This window comes from Gekko japonicus, unplaced genomic scaffold, assembly GCF_001447785.1.
Source record: "Gekko japonicus isolate JY-2015 unplaced genomic scaffold, Gekko_japonicus_V1.1 scaffold2581, whole genome shotgun sequence".
NCBI lineage: Eukaryota > Metazoa > Chordata > Lepidosauria > Squamata > Gekkonidae > Gekko > Gekko japonicus.
In genome coordinates this window covers 158301-173087 of record NW_015174352.1, presented here as the reverse complement: position 1 = coordinate 173087, position 14787 = coordinate 158301, and the positions used below count along the sequence as shown (strand labels likewise).

At 43.1% G+C, this 14787-nt stretch overlaps 2 protein-coding genes across 2 annotated transcripts in view; one reads left to right on the top strand and one right to left on the bottom strand.

Moving 5' to 3' along the window:
• Window positions 1-7649, top strand: part of TMEM216 (transmembrane protein 216) — an 8180-nt gene extending 531 nt beyond the window's left edge. Inside the window, exons 2-6 of the mRNA XM_015424314.1 lie at window positions 3-85; window positions 1393-1494; window positions 1754-1846; window positions 4050-4251; window positions 7075-7649. Coding sequence (XP_015279800.1) covers window positions 3-85; window positions 1393-1494; window positions 1754-1846; window positions 4050-4251; window positions 7075-7090 — 496 coding nt within the window. The 3' untranslated portion in view covers window positions 7091-7649. The remainder of the gene's footprint in view (window positions 1-2; window positions 86-1392; window positions 1495-1753; window positions 1847-4049; window positions 4252-7074) is intronic.
• Window positions 7650-8072: 423 nt separating this feature from the next.
• LOC107121401 (fascin-like) overlaps window positions 8073-14787 on the bottom strand; it is a 46172-nt gene continuing 39457 nt past the window's right edge. The window contains exons 5-7 of the mRNA XM_015424313.1: window positions 13848-14001; window positions 12388-12561; window positions 8073-8272 (exon numbers count right to left, since the gene is read on the bottom strand). Coding sequence (XP_015279799.1) covers window positions 8073-8272; window positions 12388-12561; window positions 13848-14001 — 528 coding nt within the window. The remainder of the gene's footprint in view (window positions 8273-12387; window positions 12562-13847; window positions 14002-14787) is intronic.

The window sequence follows — 14787 nt, the reverse complement described above, 5'->3', positions numbered from 1 at the left end:
AGGAGGGCCGTCCCCCCCCCCACCGAGGGGCCCTTCCGAGGAGGGCCGTCCTCCCCCCACCGTCCCGGAGCCAGAAGAGCGGAGGGTGAGACGGGGGGGGAAGGGGGGGCTTCTCCTAGAGATGTAAAATCTCTTGAAATTTTGAACCCGGAATTTTTCTAAAAATCGAAAAAAATGCTACATTCGCACTTCTTTTTTCTTTTCCAGATTGAAAGTCATTCTGTCACTTTAGGAACATAACATATGACTATGGGCATTTTTCCTTGGCATGAAATGATCACAGCTAGCCTATTAAAAATATAGTGTATCCAAACGATTATTACAAACAGAATACCCTCCCACATGCAAAAACAAAACCTGAAACCTTTTTCTTTTCTTGTGACAACAGCACCTCCTAAAGGCGGAAATGCATCTTGTTCTCGCATTGAAGAGTTCAGTTTGTAACCTAGGACTTGTTTGTCCTCAGTACACAGAAATTAGATCAATCTGATGCCATACATATTTTTTAGAAATGATCTGGAAAATATTTGAACACCTTGACCCAAAATATTTCATTCATCATGTTAACATAAAACGTTCCATAATCAATTCTTTTTTTTGGAAAAAACCCCAAAGGCTTTTTTGGAGGGGAAATAGTTTTTTTCCAAATTTTTCCAGTTTTTTTCCAGGCCTTTACATTTCTAGCTTCTACATGTGCGCTAGTGAGCGCGCGATCTCTTCACTGCGCTAAGTTAGTTAGGAACACTGGTAGGCCAATATGCGGCGGTGCCAGATTTCAGTGGGGGGTGCACATGCGACCTACACGCCTCCCAGTCCGAAGATAGAACAGAAGCAAAGGGGTGGGGCAGACCAGCTCCCTGGGTTTCCCAGGGCTGGCAGCCCCCTTGTCCAGACCAGTGAGCATATCAGGCTGCTGATGAAAGGTTGCTTTCACTCATGCTAAGTAATGCAGTTTCAATCCACTTCAGCAACCATTTGTAAGTGGATCCTGCCATTTCAGCACAGTAAACTCCAGTTGCAAAATGCATTATTTAGTGTATGTGAAAGTACCCTTAAGTGTGTGGTGCTCCCTGTTACAAGGAAGGCTTTGTGTGTTGTGCTCCTGCCCGTTCACATTCACGTTTTGCTGGGAAGAGGCTCAGAAGAGCTCATGCTTCCCTTAGCAACTGCTGTTACCTCCTCAGTGAGGCTCGGTTTCCACTTTTACAAACATAAACCAATTTTGGCATCTTTCCATTGATTTAGCGCAGAATTGGTCACCTTTCTTTTTTGCCAGCTGGGCTTTCAGTGTAATATAAAAAGAAAATCTATGTATTTGTCTTTGAGAGAAAGCAAGGGTGGCACAAAGGGAATACATCCCATAGATGCTGATGTTCTAGTTGCCTCTCCTAGATCGCCAACTCTCTTCTACGCCTCTGGAGATTCTGCTGTTCCTCAATGGCTGGTATTATGCCACATATTTCTTGCTGGAGATCTTCATATTTGTCTATAAGGGTGAGTTTTTCTTGGCTACAATTCCAGACTAATGGGAAGGGAGTTTAAGGGAATCTGTCTCCCTGCTCTGCAGATGTCTCCTAAAGAAAATAAAAAGCGATGTATTTTCTGTCTTACTCCACCCCTAGCTTTATAGAGCCATCATTACATTGATTTAACACATGGGCTCTCTTTTTTAAAAGAATGCAGTAGGCAGAGGTGGACAGCTGGGTCTTTTTCTCTTGTTGCATGTGACCATTTATGTGCCTCCCCCCCCCAGGACTGCTGTTGCCATATCCCTCTGCAAATCTGGCCTTGGACCTGGTTATGCTTTTCCTCTACCTTGGAATTGAAGTTGCCCGGATATTCTTTGGTAAATGTCAAATAATCAGATGTCCCTGGGAGTGGTGTATTAAGCTATTGCTGAAGTGTGAACACCTGTGGTGGCGTTTTAGCTGACACATTTCCCATTTAATGCTCACCAAGCAATCATCGCATACATTCTGCCTCCCACCATTAGTATATTTTTGGATGTCCTAGTATTGGTATCAAGCAGAGTAGAAAAATGATTGCTGCTTCTTCATTCCAGTAAGAAGGAGGGAGGCTACAGAAAAAAGAGCCATGAAATCACAAACAAATCTGTAGTCAAAGCACGCTAAATAAATGCAACCATAATTATCTAGAAAGAAAAGTCATTAATGATGCCAAACATATATATATATTATTATAGAATCACAAACATAATAATGAACGATTATCCAAAAATGGATGTTATGAAACCACAAGAAGTCACAGCATATCTCAAAAGCAGCAGACTTTCTTCATAAATAGAACAAGCAAATAGAAATTAGAAATAAAATTCAGTTGAATCAGTTCACCTGTTGTTCCACAAAAGAAATCTGTGTATTTAATTGAATGTGCGTGTAAAAGTTTGTATGTTGGTTCTAGTATGTGTGCCATTAGGGTACGCATGGCTGAACATAAATCTAGAATTCACTGTAAAAATTTAGATGCGCCCTTGACACAACATTTTATGAATAAATGATGATTTTCAATTTATTATTTTGGAAAATCTAGAGCCACATAGATATGCTTGGGTGGAAACACACAAAATGCTATTGCAAAAAGAAGCCCAATGGATATACAAGTTAGGAACACTCTTTTACTCTTTCCTGGGGGTTTGAATTCTTCTTTACATTTGTCATCATTCATTTAAAATAAGTATATTCAATTGTTCTTCCCACCTTTCCCTATGTGTTATTTATTTTTTAATGGTTGTTAAGTTTGGATATGGTATTCTGTTGCTTTAAGTACATGGAAGGAAACCCAGCTGCGTGGAATCAGTTTGCTTTGACATTGGTGGAATGTACTTGAGTTGTGACAAACATAGATTGTAGGAGCAGCAATTCCAACTTGCAAAGGGATGTGGAGCTCTGCCCAACTGGGATATTCTGACCGGGACCTCGCTTTATACACGTTGTGTTCATTGTACATTAGTGTGACCTGCACTTGTTATGGTTCATATGGCATTTTACTCTAGGTTAGAATTTTTCTTGGTATTGCTCATGAATGGTTTTTTGCCAAAGACCTGATTTACCTGACGAAGGAATAGATCTCAAATGCAGATTATATGGAACGGCATAGTTTGAACTTGGTATGGATCTTGTTTACTACAAGCCATGGTGTATAGAGGTTTGGACTTCAAGGACATGTGATATTTATATAAACATTTTTTTCTTTGTGTGCTTCTTCTATTTATGAAGGAAGTCTGCTGTTGAGATATGCTGTGACTTCTTCTGGGTTTGCGTTCCATAACATCCACTTTTGGATAATCGTTCTTTATTAAGAACCAGTTTGGTGTAGTGGCTAAGTGCATGGTTTGATTCCCCACTCCTCCACTTGCACCTGGCTGGCTGACCTTGGGCAAGCTGTAGTTCTGACAAGAGCTGTTCTTGAAAAAGAGCCGTTTCTGTCAGAGGTTTCTCAGCCCCACCTACCTCACAGGGTGTCTGTTGTGTGGAGGGGAAGGGGAAAGGAGTTTGTAAGGCGCTCTGAGATACCTTTGAGTAGTGAAGGGTGGGGTATAAATCCAATCTCTTCTTCTTCTTCATTACGTTTGTGATTCTACAATTATATATTTGAGTTTGGCATCTTTATTAACTTTGCTTTTTAGATAATTATGGATGCATTTATTTAGCGTGCTTTGACTACAGATTTGTGATTTCATTGGCTTCTTCATTCCAGGCTTTGCTATTCCTAAGGTTTTTAAATGAATTGGAAGAGATGCACCCAGATGAAATAGAACCGAATGGGTAGCCAGCCACCTATTAAAAAGGCTTTTTATTGTAGTTCCTGATTCACGTACTGTCATGATACACAGTCTAGCTACCTCTCCTGATCTGAGAAATGGTTAGAATTGCAGTATGAGAAGTTGCAAAATTAAATTACCTGCTGTATTAGATACGAACGGCGTCCTGAAAAGCAGACTTCATGTCCTGTCTCCAAACACTGGGGCTTGTTTGCTGTGTATGCTAAAGAAGGCCCAACTGCTTGACTGATTATGCTCTTTCTGACAGGGTCAAAAGGGAACCTGTGTCAGCGGAAAGTGCCGCTCTCTATCAGCTTGGCTCTAACCTTTCCAGCAGCTGTGATGGCAGCCTACTATCTTCTGTTGCAGACCTATGCTCTGCGTCTGGAGGCCATCCTCAACGCTATCCTCCTTCTCTTCTATGCCGTTGAGCTGTTTCTAGGCGTTCTTACCCTGACTTCCTTCTCCAGGTACTTCCCTTTTCTTTCTGCAGTATTTTAGGAAGTGAATTTTTGTAAGTGAATTCTTTTTTCCCCCTCTAAAGGCATTACTATTGGCTTGCTTTCTAATCTGAAAAGCATGAAGGCTATTGGTATTTTTCACACTTGAAATCTGGGAGAGGCAGTGTATTGCCTTGAAAGGGCTAAGGTGCATGTGTTTGGAAAGGTAGAATAAGTAAAGAAAACGGTGGAGGGGTGAGATATTTAGTATGTGGGGAAAAGGGGAAAATATCTTGAGGGGTTAGGCAATTTAAGGGGGCCAAGACAGTGCAAGAAGGGAGGAAAGTACTGATATCAGTCAAAAATAGTCTGCCTCCTACACGGTAGAGGGTAGTAGACAACTTCTGCAAAATCACTGTGTACCTGTCTGCCACTATGTGACTTATATTTGTGACTGTCAAGAGTTAAACATAGTATATACCAGGTTTTTGAAGAGCAGATTAGTCTGCCATTTAAAGAACTACTTCAGAAAATAGGAGATACAGGAAACCTGCCGAACTCTTGGTACCAAACATTGATTACATTAATCCATAAGCCAGACACTGTGGGAAATGATTTTAAAAATTATAGGCCAATATCTCTACTAAATGTGGATTATAAAATATTTGCGAGTATTTTAGTGGCCAGACTGAAAAATGTTTTAGTGAAGACAATACATACAGATCAGGCAGGATTTTTACCCAGGTGACAAATTAAGAATAATATGTGGACAATTATAAACGTGGTTGAATATTTTGAAGTTCACCCGGAGAAACAACTGGCATTAATGTTCCTGGATGCAGAAAAAGCTTTCGACAACCTATCTTGGAACTTTTTACTGCAAAAACTATGTGTGATTGTGGCCAAAAATTCTTAACAATGATCACAGCAATATATAAGACACAATATGCAAGGGTGGTGGTAAATGGTGATCTTTCGCAAAATATTGAGATACAAAAGGGTGTAAGACAGGGTTGTCCACTATCGCCATTATTATACATATTTGCTTTGGAATCTTTGAGCTAGTCAGTAAGATGATGTAGAGATACAAGGGCTAAAAACAAGAGGAGAAGAATTTAAATTATTGGCCTATATGCGGATGATCTGGTTTTCATTTTGGAATCCCCGATAACATCTTTACCACCCTTGCTACAATTAATGTATGAATATGGTGTGGTAGCTGGGCTGAAAATTAACACTAAAAAGACAAAAATAATAACTAAAAACTGCTCCTCAAAGGTAAATGAGCAGATTTCAGGGATGGAAGTAGTAAAAAAACCTAAATATCTTGGAATAATATTGTCTAATAGAAATAGTTTGTTAATAGAGGACAATTACAATAAACTACTTGAAGAATTAAAGATTTTTTTTAAGATGGAAAGATCTACAATTGTCCCTGTTAGGGAGAATAGCGACCATAAAAATGAATGTTCTCCCGAGATTCCTGTTTCTGGCGCAAAATATTCTGATATTGAAAAAAACAGAAAATTTTTATAGAATTGGATAAAATAACCAAATAATTCATTTGGTACCCAAAAAGAGCTAGAATAAAATGCAAGCAGCCACATTGGACTGGATAAAAGAATGGTTAACTTTGGAAAATGTAAGCATTTTGAATCTAGAAGGTCATGATTTAAACATGGGTTGGCATGCATATATATGGTACAGGAAGGATAAAATACACTCAAACGTTAAGCAACATATGATTAGGGGCGCCCTACTGAAAATATGGAATGAGATAAAAGATACTACATAAAAAACCCAGGTGGGTGTCCCCCTTAGCAGCTTTTATTAAACCTTCCCTTACCGGTAAACACCATAGGGAAAGCTATGATGTCCTACTAGATGAAGACAATAAGTTGAAACTGAAAGAGGTTTTAGCCAACTTGTATAATATAAAATTTTCCTGGTGGGAAACTGCAGATGCAATCTAGATTTGATAAAAATGCACAAATAGGTTTTTCTGAAACCAAAACACAGTTAGACATGATCTGGCTTTCGACAAGTGATAAAAAGATGCAGAAATTATATAAATTTTTGCCGGATGAATATATGCAGGATGAAGTGATTAAGACTACTATGATATCATGGATGAGAGATATCGGTCACTCTGTTGACATAGACAAATGGTTAAAAATTTGGAAAACTGTTAGATACATGAGGTCTACAAATTATAAAGAAAACATTCTTAAGGTGTTTCACAGATGGTATTGGACACCGGATAGAATAGCCAAATGTCACAAAAATGTTCCTAATATTTGCTGGAAATGTAGTGGTAATGTGGCTGGCGTTGTGGTATTCAAAAATATTGGTCCAAGATACAAAAAAATGCTATCTGAGATGATGGAAACAAATATAACTTTAACACTTGAAATGGCTCTGTTAAACATAATTCCTGATAAATTTGAACAAAGAGATGTGTATTTATTGATATATGTATTAACTACTGCGAGAATGCTCTTAGCCAAATACTGGAAAGTAGAAATGACCCCGTCAAGAGAAGAGATAAGGGTTAAGCTTTTAGAGTTGATACAAATAGATAAACTAAATTTCATACTACAAGGGAAAGACGATTGTATCCATAGCAGTAGATGGGCTAGAGTATATAAATGGATAAAGGAAACAGTAGAAAATTAGACTCAAATGTATATATGGATTTTTACATGTAATGTATTATATTATAAAACCATAAATAAAACTTAAAAAAAAGAGAAACATAGGAGTGGTAGTGAGATCTAACTTAGGTTAAAGAAGCAGAGCTGTTTTGTAGTGTTATTGCTAATATTCTTGCCTTATGCTCATTATTTTCTTTAGTTTGGACTCCTACTGAAATGGTACCCTTCTTGGATGGTATTGCATGGAATCATGTGCTCTTCGTGTAAGAAAGAGGCTGCATGAGCCTCCCATTGTCATGGGTGTCTGTGGCTCAATATCATTTCCTTGAAAATGCTGGAAGACAATACAGCCACTGTTCTGTTCCAGCTAGGAGACCACCAGGACAGTGTTCAAGAAATCGCCGGAACCATTACTAGCCACAGACCCAGTATCACCTTTACATCCCAGCTGAAGGATAACAAGTTCCATTCAGATTTTACAATGTGGAAATTTAACTCCTGAGAGTTCAGGTTATAGCTGCAGCTGCTGTATCCTTTGACTCTTTGGTACAGTATAATCTGACGGTAGGATCCACTGTGTTTCTAGCATGTGTGCAGTGACTGTCACTGGGGCATCTTTGCCCAGTCTTTCCTGTGTGTGCCCTCCTGCGCCCAGTCCCTGAAAGGGGGGGGGGGAGAATGACAGTAAGGGCAGAGGGGGCTCTGTGCTCCCGGGTCCCCGTTCAGTATTGTTAGTGTGCGTATAAGTGATTTGTGGCACTTTGTTTTTCTACTGTATCCTTGGAATAAATATTTATTTTTCAACTATTGTAACCACCTGGAGTTTTTATGTAGTACGGGATACTTTCAGAAGCCTGAACTGCTGAGCCCCTGTAGAGAAAGGTGGATGGGCTGGCATCTGTCTTGTGCCACTGATCTAACCTGTATGAGGTTTAAATTCACAGAACAGAGGCCTGGTTAAGAAAAGGCCCAGCAGTTTGGGTTCTTTCAACACAGATTAAGTTACCTAAGTTGATTGTATTATTGGAAGTTCAGACATCCAGCCATGTAGTCAAATAGCAACTGAGTATGAGGAAAAACCTTTCCAAGAGAGTATCATTGAAGGGATCAGACACTAGGCAAAGGGTAACACTAGGGAACGTTAGCAAGTGAGCCCAGGCAGAAGTTTATTGATGGAAACATCAGTATGAGACGGGCTCAGTAGTGGAACAGTGTTGCACCAGCTGCATCTGAGGCCCCGGCCCATAATCGGCCTCCCAGATCAGCCACAAAAAACTTGTTATTACTCGCTTTGATGAGAACACAAGTGGAAGACGCAAACTGGATGGTAAAATTACTTGGGTGGTCACCGGTTACCATAACTTGCCCATCTTTATCCAGAGCCCAGTAGTTGCTGCCTACAGGTGAAACATCAGCGTTAGAAAGAAATGTGAGAGGTACTATATATAGAGGTATACGTTTTCCAAACAGTCACTTGCTTAACCGTTATCATTAGGATATGCTACAAATGGCATATTAATTATTTATTAATGGTGCAGTCCTTACCTATATACAAGGCGCTGAAAAGGAAGCAGAAGGAGTAGAGTGATCCGAGGGACCCACTACACGTTAAGAGAACCCCTTTTAGGTGGTACTATTTTATTGACTCCTCTGTCTGTAGTAATTTAGTCAACCAATAAGAAACAACACTTGTATTCCGTGTGTCATTTTCCATCAATGGAGGAAGGAATAGCTTTGCCATACCAGGTGCAAATTTGCCATTATTGGGGGAACACCCACATGCTAAATGCTGCTTCTGCAGAGGCACAGAAAAAAAGCCTATAGCAGCTTCCAAATTAAAAGGCAGATGCAAAGGTGGCTGCTGAAACCCCCTCTTCTAGAGGAACATTAATAGAAACAGCTGTAGATAGTTGCTGCATCCCTACGAGAATGGATAGTTACTCCCACTGGAACAAAGAAGGGCCAAGTTTCCTATGTGAGGAAGCGGGACACTTTACTCCACCGCTCCATGTTGGCTTTTGAAACTTTCTCCCTTATCTTGAAAGACAGAGACAAAGAGGGCATCGGAGGCATAGAAGGCTCCAGTGACCAGTCTGATGTAAAACTTTCAGGATCTACACATGTCCAATTAGTGCCGCTGCTTCTTAGGGTGGGGTCAGTCACAGGCAAAATGACAGAAGGACAAGCTGTCAATTTCTGTAGGAGGAGGAATTTGCTGACAGGATTTGTAAAGGGTCAAGGCTTACAGGACCCCTGCATCGCTCCTTTCTGGCAAAAAAAAGAAAGTTCAGTTCCAAAACTTACACATTCTCTTGCTTTCAGAAGAGTTTTGAGGGAGATATGTTTGGAACTGAACTGGTTCAAAGGTCCTTGTTTTACATAAATGGTATTTTGCAATGGTCTCCTGTGGAGAAGCAGTGAATACTGGGGTGGATTGATGAGGGAAGCTCTCTTAAAGGAACACTTGATGTGAGCACAGAAAGACAATAGCGGGTTACCACCACCATCCCCAGCCACACAACTGCTTGCCTTAAATACATCTCTTCCATTCTTCCAACTCCCCTAGTTGTCAGGACTCTAAACAAGAACAACATGGATGTCCACTTCATAGCCACTCACTGGCCAAGACCTTTGTTTTCAGATTTAGTTGCCAAGACGCTTCTCCCACCCTGGAAAGTTCTTCCAGCCCATGTCATAACACTTGAGGTCTCATCTACATTCCAGTCCTGACTGGCCTCACCACTCTTATCTGGGGACTGAAAGAAAAGCACTATAGGATTTTTGTTATTCCCAAGTGGCCATAAACATTTTGCTGGACTCTGGAAGGCTGTCAACCAATACAAGGCTACATAGACAGTATTCAGCCAATTATGTCACTGGAAATTAATTTATTCTCCTTCAGAATGTATCCTCACTTTTTGCTCCCTCTATAATAAATCTGGAGAGAACCTTGAGGAATTTGTAATTTGTGGGAGAGAGAAAGGTTTTGAAATGGGTGGCTAAACCTCCTAGTAATTGTTTGGAAGACTCTTGGATTGAAAGCCCACTTGCTAGGGTTTAGACCTGAAGCTTAGCCAACCTGGCCTGGTGTTGTATACCCATTTGGAGGTGTTAACCTGTGATCAGTGCCATGTGGTACTCTTCCCAGTGTAAGAAGACAGATGCTACTCATTGGAAAGATTAGGACCTTATTCCTCCCTGATGCTTTACTTGTGAATTTGCTGTTATGTACTAGTTATGTAAAGTTATGCTCGAAAGCCAGTCGAATCCGACTCTAGGGTTGCGGTGCTCATCTCTATTTCAAAGCCGAAGAGCCAGCGCTGTCCGAAGACATTTCCGTGGTCATGTGGCCGGCGTGACTAAACACCAAGGCGCATGGAACACTGTTACTTTCTCACTGAAGTGGTACCTATTTATCGCAGTTTCTTGCTTTCGAACTGCTATGTACTTCCCATCTAATTGGTGTTGAAACACAAAGAAGCATGCTTGATGGATAGCTAGCTTAAGCACTCCAATTAGTTTGTACTGTGATGAACTTCAGTGGGAGTCCTCTTGGCCTGAGCTACCATACTGAAGCAACAGATGCCCTAACCCATCAAAGTTGGCATTTATTGTGGCTTGTATCCTGAGTGGATCTCTGAAGGGATTGCTGCTTCTTTGGCTGAGATCAGGATATTTTTAGTGAAAGGAGTGATGTACATACTTCTGTTGAGCACTGTGACAAAGAAGACATGCCTAGGGACAACCTTGAGGTTCTGGACCATGGCCAAGAACATTCGGTGCATAAGGGAAAGGGCTTGTGGATTAAAAGAAAATAAATCCTGGCCTTGCTTATTGCTGCTGGCCCCCCCTTAAATTATTGCCTGTGACAGAGACCCCGAGAGATGTCTAAGTGTTCTTGTTGCTGGGATGGAGATGGAAGATGTCCAGGTAAGATATACAGGGATACCTAAAAGGCAAACATGGGCCACTCTTGATGAAGATTCATGGGATTCAGAAAAGACCAGCAAAAAGAATCCGTTATTGGAAGTGCTGGGAACCAAAAAAGAATCTGAGGCACCTCCTGCAGAAGGGGTGTAATGAGAACAGTGGTAGGTTTCCATCACATCAACTGATGAGTTCCCCTTAAAGGAGAACCTCTACTATAGTCCCCAAGGCTTCCATGTGAAATTTCCTTCTTCTCACAAGCTTGAGTTCTTAGCAGTGTTCCTTCTAATTTTTTCCCCTACTGAGCGGAGCAGTTCACATCCTGAGCAGACGATAACTGCTGTAATCTTACAAAAGGCCATGGGCAGTGCCAGACCCTGCGCGGCTCCAGGTGGCTGATGAGCGGGGAGCTTTTTGTGTTAATGCAGAGGTCATTTCGGGGGGATCACAGTTCCCCTGGGTGAGGTACGGGGGCGGGGCACATGACGAAGCCCCGCCCCCTGCTTCCGGCCGCCCCACTTCCGGCCCTCATTCAGCCAGGAGGAGGCAGGAGAAGAGGGAGGGTAAGTTTCTTCCTCCCTGCCTCTCCCCACCCCTGCCTGCCTGGGGCCAAGGAGGGCCTTGGCGGGGCTTCCTCGCACTCCCGCTGGCCTTGCAGGTCCACCGCCGGGCCCCTCATGGGGCTCAGCAGTGGAGCTGCAAGGCCGGTGGTGGCCGGGACCGTCGGGGGCGGGGTGTGTGGCCTTATGACACACTTCCGGTGATGTCAGGGTGTGTGGCATATGCTAATGAGTTATGCTAATGAGTTCCCCTAGCTCTTTTTCTACGAAACGACCCGTGTTAATGAGTGGCCATTCATGCTCACAGCTTAGAGTGAACGCTGGTTCTCAGATCACCCTCAATAAAGTAGGAATCTGAGAAGCGTTTGCCTTTTGAGTCTCCAGCTCTATTGCTCAAATGTCCAGAAGGTGGTTGATGGCTTGGAGAATCCTGATGTGTTTCTCTGCATTTCTGGACTTCATTCTGTTGGGCGTCTTCAAAACAGAATTGGCAGCAATAGCCCTGAAGGACAATGCTGAGGCCTCAGGTGCTCTGTGCAGATGCAGAAGGTGAAAAGAGGCAGCTGCTGGTGAAGAGATCTGAAGGACGTGAGCAGACAGAACATGGGGACTGGGGAACCACCCCCGGGTGGAATCAGAAGACTGCAAGAAATCTGCAGAGAGCAGGTGGGAGGTGTTGGCTCTCACAAGGATACTCTGCTCCACTGATGGAGAAGAGCCTACTGGTTGATGCCCTTCTCCTGTTTCAGGCATTTTGGCCTAGAGGATCATCAGCCCTCTCCTGATCAGTATCTCAATCTGAAAATTAGCTACATGTGAAAGGAAAAATGTTGGTGAGTAGGTACTTGGTTCCCATCTACAGCAATAATCTGACTATTCTAACTATCCTCTGCCAGTGGCTGCCACACAGTTTGTAAGGATAACCTCTCTCTTCCCGCAGGAAACCCCCCCTCCCCGCCTTTGTAAGAGGACTAGGGTCAGTCTAGAATCTCTCTCTCTCTCCCCCCCCCCCTCAGTATACCTACCAATTTGGAAGTTGTAGTAGCCTTCCTCTGTGAGTGACAGGCTGCTGGCAACATAACTGACGCAGTTTGCTTCAAGGCGCTTCATGCCAGAACACAGGCCCACGTACCCAGCATCGGTGTGTAACACCAGTAGTGGCCGGTTTACCAGCACCATCAGGAATTCTTCACTCTTACCTGTAGGTGCAAGAGAAACCCCTGACAACGTTCATGTGCTGCAAAGGGTAAAGTAGATCTGGAGGGCTTGAAAATGGCTCAAGCTCCCTCCCTTTTGCTTGCAAGACAGAAACATTTCTCTAAGGGAAAAAGCCAGTTTTAATGCTGGATGTTGGAATATGGGAAAGGAATGTGGCAAGCCATATTACTCCAGCATTTATCATAGCCTCCTCTAGATACCTATGCAGTTCAAAGGTACTAGTTTTGATCAACTGCATTTAATATCCCAAGCAACAAGTAGTAGCAGAAACTAGAAACTGCCTGATAGCTACCCTAGAACTGGGAAATTCCTCTGACTAATTCTCCAAACATATAGGAGCAATTTTAACCCCATGTTGTCGGCTGGCTGCCAGTGGCCAGGGTTATGTCTAAGAAAGGACAGAGTATTTGTAAGCCTCCTTTGTTCTAGCAGAGCTCAATGAAACATCGATGTGTTATTGTTAGTTCCTATAAAGTTTAAGGTGGGTGTATGTTCATGAAATTTAAATAATTTATCTCATCCTACAATGGCAGGATTCTGTAGCTGTCCAGTTACTGGTTGCAAACAAAAAGCCCCAACTCATAGATCTGTGACATAGCACACAGTCTGAAAGCTGATGAGTACTTAAATTTCATTAAGAAGCAATAGCAATTCCTGCCCGATTTCCTTTCTCATAGCCTTCAGAACTGCGGTACCTGGGAACCCAGACATTCCGAAAGAACACTCGGGGCAAAGTGGGAAGTGGGAATCAGGTAGAAATCACCACCCTCTCAAAAAAACGTAAGTGCCCTTGTCTTTGGAATGTGCTGTTGGCCATTTCCCCATATTACTAGATTTTAAAAAAATTATCCCGGTATAATCCTTCACCATTTAGAGCATTTAATTATTACAACCTAGGAAGTGCACTTCACTTTCTTCCTTTAATTTTCAGGCCAACAAACAGGAGGGAAAAGGCCTTGTAAGCCAATTCCATGTCCTCCAAACGATCCAAAACCACCTTCCTGTGGGGCAGTGGGGCATTTCTCCTCAAGCCCTCTACTCCAAAAGAGGAGGGGGACTAAGGGTACAAAATTCCAGGAGCCCTGGTCACCATGGGACCTATGCAGGCGGGTAGGCCGTGTGATTTGTTTTCCTGTAGCATTTTGATTGGGACTGGGTAGTGTAAGGCGTCTGGGTGCTCATGATAGCTGAGCTATTGCTACCTCTTCGTGCTCACTTGCCCATGCATGCCCTGTGCCTATAAGACAAGGTCTCTCCCACCTTGTACCTGCAGCTTTGGGGATTGCCAGAAGCTGTCCATTGGGCCTCATGGACACATATTTGTCACCTATACGCAGCACCACCTTCTGATCCTGATACTGGAGTTCAAACCAGACATTCCTATCTTTTTGTTTGCTGCTGATAATACAGTCATTGGGACCCTGCAAAGAGGAAAACAGTGGGTGTGAAGGCCTCACTTTGTTCTTGCATCTCACCAAACAGTGTACAGTATATTAATACCACCAGGTCCCATTTTTTTTGGATTAGCGATCATTTCTAGTCAAACAGCTTTTCCAGTGTTACAAAAACTTGCAAAACCATGGAATAAAAAAAGTTCTCCAAACAGCAATTAGCAGTTCACTATTCTGGACAGGCCATATAGGAAGGAATGCTTGACTTGTTTATTGCCGCACAAGTCACCCATTTTATATATACAAGTGGGGGACCTGCGATACTCGCGGGAGAGGAGGACCTCCGCACCTATGAGGAAGAGGAGGAAGCAGGAGGAGGAGGTAAGTTCCCCCCTATCCCGCCGGTTCCCCGTCTCCTCCACCCCTCCTCCACCCCCTGGCTTGATCTTCCCCTCCCCCTGCCCTGGAGCACCCCCCCTCCGGAGGCCAGGTCTACCCACCCCTTCCCATTGCATGGGTAGACCTGGCATCCAGAGGAGTCCAGGTCTACCCACCCCTTCCAATTGCAGGGGTAGACCTGGCCTCCGGAGGAGTCCAGGTCTACCAACCCCTTCCCATTGCAGGGGTAGACCTGGCCTCCGGAGGAGTCCAGGTCTACTCACCCCTTCCCATTGCAGGGGTAGACCTGGCCTCCGGAGGAGTCCAGGTCTACTCACCCCTTCCCATTGCATGGGTAGACCTGGCCTCCGGAGGAGTCCAGGTCTACCAACCCCTTTCCATTGCAGGGGTCTACTCATCCCTTCCCCTTCCCACCTT